We start from the raw sequence: 15,619 nt of genomic DNA on the forward strand, positions 1-15,619 counted from the left end.
CTAGGTCCTCTGCATAACCAGCCAGACACACACAGCTAACGGGTGAACTTTAAAAGGCCCGCGCGCGCAAATACCAGGACATGCGTGCGTGACCGGGCCGTGCACACACCGAGCACATTTTAGAAATGGCCCGGCCACACGTGTAACTCCCAATACACCGGAAGTGCCAAGCCATCCAAAAGGGGCAGGCCGAGACAGCACCATTAGATGCTGACCCAGGGAAGTGCGTGCTGGCAGCCGGCCAGTGTGCGGAACTTACTTTATCTATTCAGATGAAGTAAGTTCCGAAATTTAAAAAAAAAAAAAAAAAAGTAGGAAAAGGGGTTTTAGGGATCAAAAAGTAGAGGCGAAAAGGAAGACAGAGTAGGAAGGGGTATAGGGAAGTTCCCTCCCAGTCCGCTCCTTAATTGGAGCGGACTGGGAAGGATCTGGGAATGGGACAATCGCATCACCGTGCGTTTTATTCAAAACACTCCCCTCCCCTACACGCGCCAATACAAAAATCGGGCACGCAATTGCACACAGGCATCAAATTTTATAACATGCATACGGCAGCGCGCACTTGTTATAAAATTGGTGCGTCCATGTGCACGTGCCGGGAACCGTGTGCACATGGATACCGCATTTTTTTTTTAAATCCACCTTTATGTGAACACCTGCATTTCTGCTAGGATGTAATATTTCATATTGCTCACTTGCCATTTATTCTAGCAACTTCAATACTAGTTGTTGAATTGTTCAAATAGAAACATGACGGCAGAAAAAGGCTGCATGGCCCACCTAGTCTGCTGATCTGTCCAATTAATTTAGCATTATAATTCCCATCAGTTCCTTAGAGACCTGCTATATTTACCCCATGCTTTCTTGAATTCAGATACTGTTTTTGTCTCTACCACCTCCACTGGAAGGGTGTTCCATGTATCCTCTGTAAAAAATGTTTTCTACAATTACTCCTGAGTCTACCGTTTTTCAACCTCACTGCATGACCCTTTGTTCTTCAAAAAGACTCACCTAATGTGCATGGAAATCTTTGAGATATTTGAATGTCTCTATATCTCCCCTATCTCGCCTTTCCTCCAGGGTATACACGTTTTCATCTTTAAGTCTATTCTCCTATGCTTTAGAACAAAGACCACTGATCATTTTAATAGTCACCCTCTGGACAGACTCCATCCTGTTTATATCCTTTTGAAAATGTGGTCTCCAGAACTGTACACAGTATTCCAAGTGAGGTCTCACCAGGGATTTATACAGGGGCAATATCATCTCCCTTTTTCTGCTGACCATTCCTCTCTCTATGCAGCCAAGCCTATTTCTGGATTTTACCGTCACTTTATCCACTTGCTCGGCCACCTTAGGAGCATCAGATACAATCACTTTCAGATCCTTCTCTTCCTTTGTGTTTAGAAGAATGTTACCTCAATACTGTAAATTTCTCTTGGGTTTTGCATCCTAAATGCATTAATCTACATTTTTTCAACATTAAACCTTAGCTGCAAGCCCTCAGACCATTCCTAGAGCTTTGCTAGATCCCTCCTCCTGTTGTCCACATCTTCCTGGCTGTTACACATTTTGCTATCTTCAGCAAAAAGAAAAAAACCTTTTCCCAAAAATTCCTTTTGTTATGTTGGTCACAAAAATGTTGAAAAGTACCAGTGCAAGGACCAATCCCTGAGGCACACCGCTAGTAACATCCCCCTCCTCAGAGAAAACTCCATTTGCCTCTCACTCAGCCAGTTTTTAACCCAGCCAGTCATTCTAGGTTCCATACCAAGGGTGCTCAATTGATTTATATATTTTCTATGCGAACTGTGTCAAAGGCCTTGCTGAAATCCAAGTACACTACGTCTGGCATTCTCCCTTGATTCAAATCTCTGGTTACATAATCAAAGAAATTCATCAGATTTGTCTAAGATATACCTCTAGCAAAACCATGCTGCCTCGAACCTTACAATCCACTGGATTCCAAAAACTGCACTATCCTCTGTTTTAACAGCAATTCCATTAATTTGCTCATCACAGAGTCAGATTAATCAGTCTCTTAATTCCCAACCACCTCCTTTCTTCCACTTTTATGAAAAGGAACCATATCCGCTCTTTTCCAGTCCTCTGAGACTACACTAGCCTCTAAAGAAGCATTGAAAATGTCATTCAGTGGAGCTGCCAGTTCCATAATATCCCCGGATGTATCTCATCCGGCCCCATCGCTTTATCTACTTTAAGTTAAGTTAGTTCCTCATAAACACACTTTTCTGAAAATCGATTGATGTTTACCTCACTTGCAATCTTATTTGTGTTCATTTTGGGCCAGATATTCGTACCTATGCGCGGGCGTAGATTTGTGCGTGCAACCCAATGTGCACAAACCTACACCCGATTTTATAGCATGTGGGGCCTGGGAAAGAAAGTAGGTAGTATAATGGATTGATTGATATGAAACTCTGATACTACCTTAGGTAAAAACTTAGGGTGCGTGCGGAGTACTACCCTGTCGTGCAGAAGTTTAGTGTAAGGCGGGTAGGTAACTAGAGCCTGTAACTCACTAACTCTGCGAGCAGATGTGATTGCCAGAAGAAAAATCACTTTCCACGTGAGATATCGAAGATCACAGGAATGGAGAGGCTCGAATGGTGGTTTCATGAGCTGACCCAAAACTAGGTTAAGGTCCCAAGAAGGGGCCGGAGGGTGCAGTGGAGGTTTAAGAACATAAGAAATTGCCATGCTGGGTCAGACCAAGGGTCCATCAAGCCCGGCATTCTGTTTCCAACAGAGGCCAAAACCAGGCCACAAGAACCTGGCAATTACCCAAACACTAAGAAGATCCCATGCTACCGATGCAATTAATAGCAGTGGCTATTCCCTAAGTAAAATTGATTAATAGCCATTAATGGACTTCTCCTCCAAGAACTTATCCAAACCTTTTTTGAACCCAGCTACACTAACTGCACTAACCACATCCTCTGGCAACAAATTCCAGAGCTTTATTGTGCGTTGAGTGAAAAAGAATTTTCTCCGACTAGTCTTAAATGTGCTACTTGCTAACTTCATGGAATGCCCCCTAGTCCTTCTATTATTCGAAAGTGAAAATAACCGAGTCACATCTACTCATTCAAGACCTCTCACATCTACTCGTTCAAGGTGAAGCAAGCCCTTCAAAAAGCGTGTGACAAGGGGTTGTACTGAAATGGGTACATCCCCCACATCCTTATGGAAGGCGGCTACCGCACTGACATGCATCCTGATGGAAGAAGTTTTTAGACCTGACTTTGATAGGTGCCAGAGGTAGTCCAGAAACTTCATGGTGGAACAGGTAAAAGGATCAAGTGACAGTGAGGAACACCATGACTTAAACCTGTTCCATTTCTAAAAATAAGATTTTCTCATGGAAGGCTTCCGTGAAGCAATCAGGACATGGGAAACTGGCTCCGAAAGATTGAGTGGCTGAAGAATTAACCTTTCAACATCCAGGCAGTCAGGGACAAGACCCGAAGATTGGGGTGATGTAGGCACCCGTCGTTCTGAGTGATCAGAAGCAGGTCCATCCCCATGGGAATGTGCCTGCGAATGGAGAGGTCCTGAAGAACTGGAAACCACACCTGTTGTGGTCAATGAGGGACTATCAGGATCATGGTTCCCTTGTCCTGACGTAACTTCTCGAGAGTCTTGGAGAGAAGTGGAAGTGGAGGGAATGCATATAGGAGACCGGTTGCCCATGAAAGGGAGAACGCATCTCTTGGTAGTGAGTGCTGGCTGCGAGTGAGAGAGCAAAAGTTCTCTACTTTGTGGTTTTGAGGTGACGCAAAGAGGTCTATGTGAGGGTAACCCCAACATTGGTATATTGAGTCCGCTACTGAGGGGTTGAGGGACCACTCGAGCGGCTGAAAGGTGCGACTCAGCTTGTCCACCAATACATTGTCTACTCCCGGCATGAAGGTGGCCCTGAGGTACATCGAGTGGGAGAGGGCTTCCGCCCATATCTGTGCAGCTTCCTGACACAGGAGGTAGAAGCCCGTCCCTGTTTGTTGATGTACCACATGGCCACCTGGTTGTCCGTCTGGATCAGGATGACTTGGTTGGAAAGGCGATCCTGAAACACCCTGAGAGCATATCTGATTGCTCTTAGCTCCAGGAAATTTATTTGGAGTTTGGCTTCCTCTGGAGACCAAGTCCCTTGAGTTTGCAAATTGGCAACATGTGCCCCCCAGTCGAGGTTGGAAGCATCAGTGGTAAGGTTTATTTGAGGATTTTGAGTCTGGAAAGGTAGGCCTTGGAGGAGATTGGCCTGATTTTTCCACCAAGCCAGAGACTGAAGAAGTGGGTCGGTGATGTGGACAAAGAGAAGAGAGAGAGGCCCCCGAGGAGCGGGTACCCCAAATAGAGTGGTCCAATAGTGGAGGCAGAGTAGCTAGGTACGGAGAGCGAATCCGTTAGGAAACCTTTGCTAATTCGACGGCTAGCAATCGCGTAGGCTATTTGTACCCGGGATGTGTGATGTCATCACAGGGGGACGCCCCTGAGGTTTGCGCCAAAGAAGGTACTTGAAGCAGGGCCGCACGGCACGCACCCCCTAAGGCAACTGGACAGCATGACGGGAGGCAGTGCCCAAGCCGGGCCGGGGACGCCGAAGAGGACGGCAGGCAGACACCGCGGCAGCCAAACATCTGTCAATCTCCTCTTTGGAGGAGTCGCCAAAGAGGTAAGGAGGGCAGAGTGGAGACGTCGGGCAGCAACAGTCATAACATTGCTGAAGACTCATGGAGCAGATGCTAGGCCAAACGGGAGCACTCTGTACTGATAGTGCTTTGGGCCTACCAGGAATCTCAGAAATCTGCGATGAGACGGAGTGATGGCTTTATGCGTGTAAGCGTTCCTGGAGATCTAGAGAGAAGAGCCAGTCCCCTCTTTGCAGAAGAGGAAGGAATGAACCCAAGGTTATCATTTTGAACTTTTCTTGTTGGAGGTACTTGTTGAGGGCATGTAGGTCCAGAATTGGACGAACGCCGCCTGACTTTTTGGAGATTAGAAAGTACCGGGAATAAAATCCAAGGCCCTGTTGGGAGTAGGGCACTGGTTCAATTGCTCTGGATCGAAGAAGGAGAGAGACTTCCTGGTCCAGGAGTAGTGAATGGTCTGATGTTCCCCACTTCAGCCGAGGTGGGGAATCCGGTGAGATGGAGAGAAAGTTCAGGTGATAACCTTGAGAAATTATGGCAAGTGGTACAATCGACCTCCCACTGGTACATGTGGCAGTGGAAGCTGGCTGCTACTCTCTATGCAGGAGCAGTGGCATAGCCACGGGTGGGCCTGGGTGGGCAGCTGCCCACCCAACTTAGACCCAGGCCCACCCAACTGGCACCGGAACTGCAAGGCTGTTGCGGGATCCCATCCCTGCGACAGCGAACAAGAGAACCCATGCCTCGCGCACCATCACTGCACACATGGGGAAGCACTGCTGCTGCCGTATGGGCAACCAATCTTCCTGTTTGTGGGGGGGGAGCGGAAGCGCCGCGCACAGCTTCCGCTTCCTCCCCCCAAAGCAGGAAGATCAGCTGGCCTCTCCTGCTGCCACCGGCCTCCTGCTATCTTCGGGCCATACGGACCGCCGAACTTCCTGTTTAGTGGGGGAGCGGAAGCGCAGCGCACAACGTCCGCTTCCTCCCCCTCCCCCCCCAAGCAGGAAGATTGGTGGGCCCTATGGCCCGACCCCGAAGATAGCAGGAGGCCAGTGGCAGCAGGAGAGGTCAGCTGATCTTCCTGCTTTGGGGGGAGGAAGCGGAAGCTGTGCACGTGCTTGAATGTGTATGTGTGGATGAGAATGGGAGTGTGTGTATGTGGGTGAAAATTGGAGCCTGTGTGTGTGGGTGGGAATGGAAGCTTGAATATGTGTATGTGGGTGAGAATGGGAGTCTGGATTTATGTGTGTGGGTGACAATGGGTGCCTGGATGTGCGTCTGTGTGTGCATAAGAATATAAGCCTGGGGAGGGGTGAGAAAGTGAGAGCTTGTATGTGTGTCTGCAGAGAAAGTGAGCTTGTATGTGGGGGGGGGGGGGGGGGGGGGGGGAGAGCATATGAGAGTGAGATCGTGAGTGTGTGAGGGGGAGTCTGTGAGGGAAAGCGTGTATGTGTGTGTGTGTGGAAGGGAAGAAGACAATAATAGAAGAAAGACACTGAAAAGGAATTAGGAAATGAGCGACAAGGGAAAAAATGAGAAAAAGAGACCAGGACCAACTGATTAGAAAAATACAAAGATCAGACAACAAAGGTAAAAAAAAAAAATTATTTTGAGATGTTAGCAATTTAAATATAAGCAACACAACCGCTCTCTCAAAATTTATGGACAGGTAGTAGCCTTGTATAAAATCGTAATAATAAGAAGGCTAAAGTACCACAAATCACTGTGAATTATGTTTGTATCATTAAGCAGACCTCATACTTAGGCGTAGATGTGAATGCTATTCTGCATAACGATTTACACCAGTAGTATAATCATGGGTCAGAAAAGAATGTTATATGCTAGTGAGTCCAAAGTGAAAAGAATCCAAAGTTGATGTAGCATGACATTTCCCATTGTATTCATCGTTGCAGAATTTCTTAACTCATCATAGTATCAACATTCAATTTCTGTGCAGGCAAGAATTATATCAGACTCCCTGAAGAAGGAGATTTTCTCCGAAACACTGCGTGCCGGACAGCGTCGGATTTTCCTTACCCCAGCCGGATTATATTTTGGTTTGCTGCACTTGTGCTCTCACCTGCAAAATTTGGACTGGAGAGCTCTACAAGATAAGTGTATATCGATTCAGCTTCAGACATGGAAGCATTTCAAAAAATGCCTCACTGTGACCAATGATTAAAAAAAGGCCCTTGCCGCTGAAAGCTTTTTTAAGCCTGGAGCCCCTCGGGCACCTTATATGAGGTCACTTTGAGTCTTCTCTTAAATTTCTTTCCCATTACACAATATACAGGATTTGTATTATTATAGTGTTATCAGTGATTTCCTGATTATCGTGGATTCTAGATTTGTTGTATTGATGACAATTTGGAGCATACAGGTTGAGCAATGTAACCAGTTCTGTACCCAGTCTGAGTATCAACAGGATATAACGACCCACGGGGTCCAGTATTTGCTTAATCACTTCATGTGTACGAGAAGACGAGATAAGTAAACCCACCCCCGCATATCAAGAACCGGTTGTGCTGGTGGCTAGGTACTGTTATTATTTGTAAGGTTTTGGGTGGACCCTTGGACACTGGCAGATGACCACGCCCACAGGGGAAAGTCCCGTGAGAGGCCACAGGTCAGGCTCAGCTTTAGGACACACAACACAGAATTATCTTTTATTAAACAGAGTTGAGAAGCCACCAGAGGTGGCAGTAGTGGGTAGAGATGAAGCCCGGCTGGGCTTGTAGTCCCCCAGGACACTGGAACAGCAATCCCTCAATAGCTGTGCTGTAGTGGAGAGAAAATGAGATAGTGAGTACAGTGGAGCATACACAGGGTTCTGGTATAGAGCCTCGTTGGTTGATTACTCACACAGCAGTTTCTCCCGGAAGGTAACACAGAAGCTGGAATAGAGGCAGGCCATCGAGGAGCGAGTACCTGGTTCCAGGGAACAGCTCTGAGAGAATATAGATGATAACTCACAGATGGTGTAGGCAGTGGATTCTTCCAAGCAGACGTGAGCTCAGGCAGCGAGTCCGGGAACATAGGCCCTCAAGGAGCGAGTACCGCTTCCAGACAGCGACCTGAAAGAAAAGAGAGAGGCCCCTGAGGAGCAGGTACCCCGATAGAGTAAGTCCAATTAAGGAGAGGCAGAGTAGCTAGGTATGGAGAATGAATCCCATCCGTAAGGAGTCCCTTGCTAACTCTATTAGCTAGCAAACAGAGTAGGCTTTTGTATTCGGGATGCGTGACGTCATCACAGGGGGACGCCCCTGAGGTTTGCGCCAAAGAAGGAAAAAGAAGCAGGGCTGTGCGGCGCGCGCGCCCTATGGTAGCTGAACAACATGGCGGGATGCAGCACCTAAGCCGGACCAGGGATGCTGGAGAGGACGGCAGGCAGACACCGCGGCAGCCAGGCATCCATCAACAGCGGGAGGAGTCGCCAAAGAGGTAAGGAGGGCGGAGTGGAGACGTCTGGCAGCGACAGTCTTAACAGGTAAATATTGGGAAATCCCTTAGGGGAGAGTAAACTTTCGTATCGCTTGCGCATGTGGGTCTCTTGAATAAAGACTATTTGAGTCTTATGAAGAATGATCTCTGAATATAAAAGTTGGCGCTTTCAATAAGAATTGAGCCCCTTCACATTGAGAGACATTATCCTAATCGCCATGATTATCTATTTCCAAAAATGGGGTAGCTACCACCTGTTTCTTGCAGAGTATACGAAGCCAGGGCAATAGAGAACCTGAGCCCTGAGTAACATATTGATTATGAAAGAGCATCTCAAGGTGGATCGTGCACATTCTCCTGGGAATTTAGAATAGAGGGTTGGACCCCCTGCTCTATGCGGCCAGGTCTCTCCCTGCCCAGGAGGCAATGGCAAACAAACAAGTAAGGGCATCATTCCTTCCCCCCCCAGCCCAGCCTAGCAATATTAAAATTGAGAAACATCTATAAATGAAACACAATTTAGAAACAAGGTGTCCTTTAACTGCACATCCCATCGCTCCAAAACGCTGCGCACGAGACGGCACGACATAGAACAAGTATACAGTTTACTACCAAGTTTAGCTCAGACCTTTCTCTGTCGCAGTTGGGTCGGCCGAGGTACTTCCCGATTGTCGTTGCAGCCTGCGACCTCCTTTTTCTATTCTGCGCCACTTGGGAGGTATCAGGTGGAAGATGATGCCGGCGCTATCTTAGGAGATTCAACAGGGAGGTGGATTCCCGCTTTCTTGAAGGCTGCAATGGCATCTGTAACCAACCAAATGCGTGTTGAGGTGCCCTGTAGCGAGAACTGCAATCCAAAGGGGTAGACCCACCGGTACTTAATTTGTTCCCGCCGAAGATATCCGGTTACCTCTTAATTCATAGCGCTTACAGAGCGTGCTGGGGGCCAGATCTTGAAAAATAGCTATTGAGTGCCCCTCCCACTGCCAGCTCTGCTGCTCCCTGGCTATATCATAAATCCGCGCCTTTTGAGAATAGTTATGGAGGCAAATTATGATGTCTCTGTTCCGATTGTTTGGCCGGGGGCCCAAGGCTCTATGCGCACGGTCAATTTTTATGAGTGGGGACTTTGGCATCTATCATCTTGTTTTCCTAATGGCATTTTTTAGATCGCCTACATTCTTGTTTCTTGGGTTCAACATTGGGGAAGCCATGGATCAGAATAAAGCGACAGATGCTCTCTGCAGTCCGGAAGGCATCTGCATAAGCGGGTTCTTCTGGAATGCCTTGAATGCGTAAGTTACAGCGTCTATGACAATTCTCTAAATCCTCGATTTTATCGAGGAGCTGATCAATATCAGCCCGATCTGTTTTTTGGTTTGCCACGACCTCTGTTAAAGTTTCAGCCTGGTGACCCACCCGGATATTGATTTCGACTCGGTTATGTAGTGTCGCCATATCCTCCCGGATCTCTGCTATTGAAGCAAGCAGATTCTGGGATGGTTGTCTGATATCTGCTCTTATTTCTTGAAACCACCCGCAGATCTCTGCTCGGGAAGGTAAATCCAGAGGGTCTCCCCCTACAGTGGAGGTGTTAGTGGGCTCCGCGTGGAGCGGGTCGTCTTCATTGCTTGCGGCCTGAGTGTCAGCGGGGAAATCGTCCGCATGTTTGCTAAATGCAAAATGTTTTAGGTCTCCTGTTTTATGCTTGGTAGACATAGCGATAAGATTTCTTCAACTCGTCTGCGTGTTTTTGTGCTTGGTGGACAATTTTGTGCTGAATTTTACCTCAATGTAACGGCTGGAGGTGTGGAGCCAGGGTTTTAGGCGTCCAATCTTGGTCGGCTGCCCTCTAGCACCCCCCCCCAGTAAAAACTTTTTAAAATATATCCAAAGCAAAAAGCCTGTGAGGGAGTCAGTTGGACCTTTACATGATCGAGGGGTTAAAGGGGCACTTAGAGAAGATAAGGCCATTGCGGAAGGATTAAACAATTTCTTTGCTTCGGTGTTCATTGATGAGTATGTTGGGGAGATACCCGTTCCAGAGAAGGTTTTCATGGGTAATGATTCAGATGGACTGAACCAAATCATGGTGAACCTAGAAGATGTGGTAGGCCTGATTGACAAACTGAAGAGTAGTAAATCACCTGGACCGGATGATATACACCCCAGGGTTCTGAAGGAACTCAAAAATGAAATTTCTGATTTATTAGTTAAAATTTATAACTTATCATGCGCTTTCCTTTGTTTTTCTGCAATATATATATAAAATACTCTTAATAATAAGTAATGCATCGATAAACTCACCATTTCTTTCTCTCTTTGTCGATATCTGGTTTACCACATACAGGTTAAGGAGGTCTAAACTAACAGAATTGGTTTTAGGGGGTGATGTTGATACTTCCAGCAACTCCATCTTTGATTTCAGCTTTTTCTTTTCAAAGAATTCCTGCATTATAAAAACAATGAAACAGGAAAAGTATTTATAAATGAGTTGAAAAATTAGAGAACTGTATAATACAACAGTTTGATTACACCTTTGATTTTGTGTTTCCATATTTTGACAGATGTTACATTTTTGGCTTTAGTGAGTGCATGCTAAGAGCAAGGCAGCTAGTATACTGTGCTATTTCCATGCATCTGCTAAAGCCTCATTTGCTTATGATGAACCTTTTCATGTGCTAACTGTAGTGACGAGCAAAGGTATGAAGGGATTTCCATGTAGCCGACCTACATATTTCTTGCGGCGACACCGAATAAGACTCCGCACAAGAAGTCGCTTGAGAACGTAAAGAATGAGCTTTTAGGCCCTCAGGAACTGCTCGGCCCTTGCAAATGTAGGCCAAAGAAATCGCCTCCTTCAACCAGCGAGCGATCGTAGCCTTAGAAGCTTGCTTCCCCCTGCTGAGTCCACTCCACAGAACAAAAAGATGATCGGAAACCCGAAAATCATTAGTGACCTCAAGATAATGCAATAAGACTCGTTTGACATCGAGACGATGAAGATCACTATTACCAGATGCCGCGATATCCTCTGGCGAAAAAGAAGGAAGTTCCACGGACTGGTTAACATGAAAAGACGAGACCACCTTAGGTAAGAAAGAAGGGACGGCCTTGAGAGAGATGCCCGAGTCCGAGAGACGCAAGAAAGGGTCTCTACAGGAAAGAGCTTGAAGCTCAGATACTCTCCTGGCAGAGCAAATAGCGACCAAGAAGACAGTCTTGAGAGTCAAGTCTTTGAGAGTGGCTCGACGGAGAGGCTCAAACGGAGCCGAACAAAAAGCTCGAAGAACCAAGTTTAAACTCCATGAGGGACAAATAGACCGGTCAGGTGGTTTCAAGCGCTTAGCCCCCCTGAGAAAACGAACAACATGCGGATGAGAGGCGACTGCCCGACCTTTGATGGTGCTCAGGAGGGAACCAAGAACCGAAACCTGAACTCGCAGGGAGCTAACCAAAAGGCCCTTGGAGAGACCACGCTGAAGAAAAGTGAGAATCACCACAACCGAAGGTGAACATGCTTCGAGTCCCCCCCTGTCGATTTATGTAAGCCACCGTGGTGGAGTTGTCTGATAGAACCCGGACAGCTTTGTGTCAAATCAGAGGAAGAAAGAATTTGAGAGCCAGGCGAACCGCTCGAGCTTCTAAACGATTGATGTGCCACCGAGACTGGGAGAGGGACCAGAAACCTTGAGTCGTTTGAGATTGGCAGACGGCCCCCCAACCAGAGAGGCTGGCATCTGTCGTCACAATGACCCAAGAGGGAGTCAGAAGAGGCATCCCCTTGAGAAGGTGTGCCGGGGAGAACCACCATTGTATACTGGCAATGGTAGAGTCGGAGAGAGGGAAAATCTCTTGGTACAGTTCGGACATCAGTTTCCAACGGGATAACAATGCTGTCTGTAAAGGAGCGAGTGCCTGGTTCCAGGGAACAGCTCTGAGGTGAAGAGGGTGGTACTCACTGATGTTGAAGATTAGCGAATTCTTCCAGGCAGAAGAGAAGGTAGGAGTAGGCAGCGAGTCAGGGAACATGGGCCCTCGAGGAGCGAGTACCAGTTTCCTGATAGCAACCTGGAAAGCAAGTGAGGCCCCTGAGGAGCGGGTATCCCGTTAGCGTTAGAGAGTCCAATAGAGATTGGAGAGGCAGAGTAGCTGGGTACGGAGAGCGAATCCCATCCGTAGGATTCCCATAACTCAAAGGCTAGCAAACATTGTAGGCTTTAAATATCCGGGCATCATGACATCATCACGGAGGTTCACACCAAGTAGGAAATAAGACACACCCTATGGTACAAGCAGAGCATGGCGGGAGGCAGCACCCAAGCTAGTCCAGGGATGCCGGAGAGGATGGCAGGCAGACGCCGCGGCAGCCAGGCGTCCATCCACAGCATGAGGAGGAGCAAACAAAGAGAGGTAGGCAGAGTGAAGCCGTCGGAAAGGGACGGTTGCAACAATTATACAAGCAGGCTTCACTGTTCAGTGTGTTAATAAATAATATGGAAAAAAGTGAGCAGTATTGGCCCCAGCACAAATCCTTGAGGGTCACAACTGTTTAACTTATGTATTTATTTATGAATATTTGATATTCTGTCTTCTCAAAGTTGGTCTCAAGGAGGATTAGAACAACTTAAAATAGACTTGAAATTTGCAATTAGCGTAGCAGTGTGAGCCAGCATTGGAAACCCATTTGTGAATAGTTTCAAGACTCGGTTGTGTCCTGTTTCGTATAACAGTCCCTTGTCAGGAGTTCAGGTAGTTGAGTTGAAGATAGGAATGGCTTTTCAGCCAGGCCTTCTCTTCGCTTTTTTTTCCTGAACTTGAGGTAGTAATGGCTATAGACATAGATCTAGTGGTACTTTGTCCAAATATTTGGTATGTAAAAGCTGAAAGCACAGTCTCATGCAGGACAATCTGGCAGTGATCAGCAAAGAGGAAAGAAGAGCCATTCCAGCAGACTGGAATTAGGCTTGAAGTTGATGATGTACAAATTTTATTTTATGCAATATGTCAAATGTGAGATGTGAGCCAAAGCACTGTAAAAGTGAGTGAAATGATAAATTACTACTTACCTTATCATTTCCTTTTCTTTAGGACAGTCAGATGAATCCAGAACAAGTGGGTTATGCATTCCTACCAGCAGATGGAGTCAGAGTAAACTGACATCGCAGTATATACACTCCTGCCAATATTCTCTTCAAAAGTATCTGTGGACAGACTAGCAAAAGACTTGATGAAAAACAGATAACCACTGCAATTCTCCTCCAACTTGGAGCCCAGACAAGAATGTAATAACACTAGTCTAGGGACTGCAGTATCACTTACCAGTAAGCCCTATAACACACAGGAGGATCATTATGCAATCATACAGGAGCCAAAGGAGGGAAAGCTGGATTCATCTGATTGCCCTAAAGAAAAGCAAATTATCAGGTAAGTAGTAATTTCTCATTTCTTAGCGTCCAGTCAGATGAATCCAGAACAAATGAGATGTACACAAGCTACTCCTGAATAGGGTGGGAGGCTGCCGGCGTCGGCCCATCGGGGCCAGGGGAAGTGGACTCGGGGCAAGCCTCCTGCGAGGCCTCTGAGGTGGTCCCTCAAAATTAAAAACAAAAAAACCAACACCACAGAACGAAAAATAAAAAAAAAAAAACGGCACGGCAGCAACCCGAAGCAAAGAAAACTTAAAAAAAGAAAAGGAAACCCGGTAAGCCCGCCCCAGAAACCCCGTTGGCTCCCGCGACTCCCAGAGCCCCTTAAAGGGCTCAGGCGGATCCAGGCTCACCCTTTTCTGCCTGCGCCGCCGTCCTGCGCTCCACCCTCAGCTCGGGTCGGCCCTCCCCGCGCGGTCGGCGTCGGCCCATCGGGGCCAGGGGAGGTGGACTCGGGGCAAGCCTCCCGCGAGGCCTCTGATGTGGTCCCTCAAAATTAAAAACAAAAAAACCAGCGCCACAGAACGGAAAAAAAAAAAACAAAACGGCACGGCGGCGACCCAAAGCAAAGAAAACTTAAAAAAAGAAAAGGAAACCCGGTAAGCCCGCCCCGGAAACCCCGTCAGCTCCCGCGACTCCCAGAGCCCCTTAAAGGGATCAGGCGGATCCAAGCATCACGCGCCTACTAAGGAGCGCGACAAAGGGGCCTGCCCCTTTGTGCGCCCCTTAGTGCGCCAGATCATCGAAGCAGAAGCCACCCACACTACCGACCAAGATTCCAACCGCGCTTAACCTAAGCGCCACTTCAACAGCTCTCCTCATACACGCGCCCAGCCTCTCCAGCATCCTTTCAGCATTCATCCAGTCTCTCCAGCATTCATCCCAGCATTCATCCAGCCTCTCCAGCATCCATCCCAGCATTCATCCAGCCTCTCCAGCATTCATCCAGCCTCTCCAGCATCCATCCCAGCATTCATCCAGCCTCTCCAGCATTCATCCAGCCTCTCCAGCATCCATCCCAGCATTCATCCAGCCTCTCCAGCATTCATCCAGCCTCTCCAGCATTCATCCCAGCATTCATCCAGCCTCTCCAGCATTCATCCAGCCTCTCCAGCATTCATCCCAGCATTCATCCAGCTTCTCCAGCATTCATCCCAGCATTCATCCAGCATCCATCTCCAGCATTCTTAGCTCTAACTACAGCCTCCCTCCGTAGCAAAGCGCACTCTGCTCTGCCCTGCCTCCCATTCTGCCCAAACTCCTTCACTCCAACATGCTCTTTCCCACCATTCCGATCATTCCTTATCACAGGAGACCAGCAGCAACTACTACATGCCAATCAATCACCAAACATCAACAACAACAAAAAAGACTCATCCCCATCATGCTTTCACCACTTAACCAAGTACAAGGTCTTACCCTTTTCTCCCTAACTCTGTTAAATGCCCAATCACTCACAAAAAAACCCCATCTTCTATTTGACCACCTCTTGGACGAATCGCCAGACCTATGTGCAGTTACAGAAACCTGGCTCAAACCAGAAGACACGGTACTGCTGAATCAATTACCTATCCACATTTACGACATATTCTCCATTCCCAGAAAGAAGAAAAGAGGAGGAGGTCTACTCCTTGCTGCAAAAAAAATCTGGGGCTAACACTTCAATCAACTATCTCATCCAGCTCTCTTGAATTTGCAGTTTTCAAATCGGCTCAACTTCAAATAGGTCTCACTTATGCCCCACCTGGATGCCTAGATTCTGACCTATCTCCCCTGATAGAAATTATAGCTAAATACATAAACTCTGATGCCCCGGCCATCCTGTTAGGCGTCCATGTGGACGCCACTCCGCTTCCCTCTAACCGCCACTCCGCTTCCCTCTAACCGCGAATCCTTCCTTAATACTCTTTCCTGCATGGGCTTCAAACAACTTATAAAGGAGCCCACTCACAAAGCAGGGCACACCTTGGATTTAATTTTTATTAACCAAAGCCTATCCCAAGCATCCCACATTGTCTGTCAGCCAATTCCCTGGTCTGACCACAAACTTATCTCCACGTCATTCCTCAACCAACT

The 15,619-nt window shown here is 47.4% G+C and overlaps 1 protein-coding gene across 2 annotated transcripts in view; it reads right to left on the reverse strand.

Annotated features, from left to right (window-relative positions):
- C9H12orf40 (chromosome 9 C12orf40 homolog) overlaps window positions 1-15,619 on the reverse strand; it is a 272,504-nt gene that overhangs the window by 178,077 nt on the left and 78,808 nt on the right. For both annotated transcript variants that reach the window (XM_029617064.1, XM_029617065.1), the window contains exon 3: window positions 10,422-10,563. In XM_029617064.1, coding sequence (XP_029472924.1) covers window positions 10,422-10,563 — 142 coding nt within the window. The remainder of the gene's footprint in view (window positions 1-10,421; window positions 10,564-15,619) is intronic.

Source organism: Rhinatrema bivittatum, chromosome 9 (genome assembly GCF_901001135.1).
Source record: "Rhinatrema bivittatum chromosome 9, aRhiBiv1.1, whole genome shotgun sequence".
NCBI lineage: Eukaryota > Metazoa > Chordata > Amphibia > Gymnophiona > Rhinatrematidae > Rhinatrema > Rhinatrema bivittatum.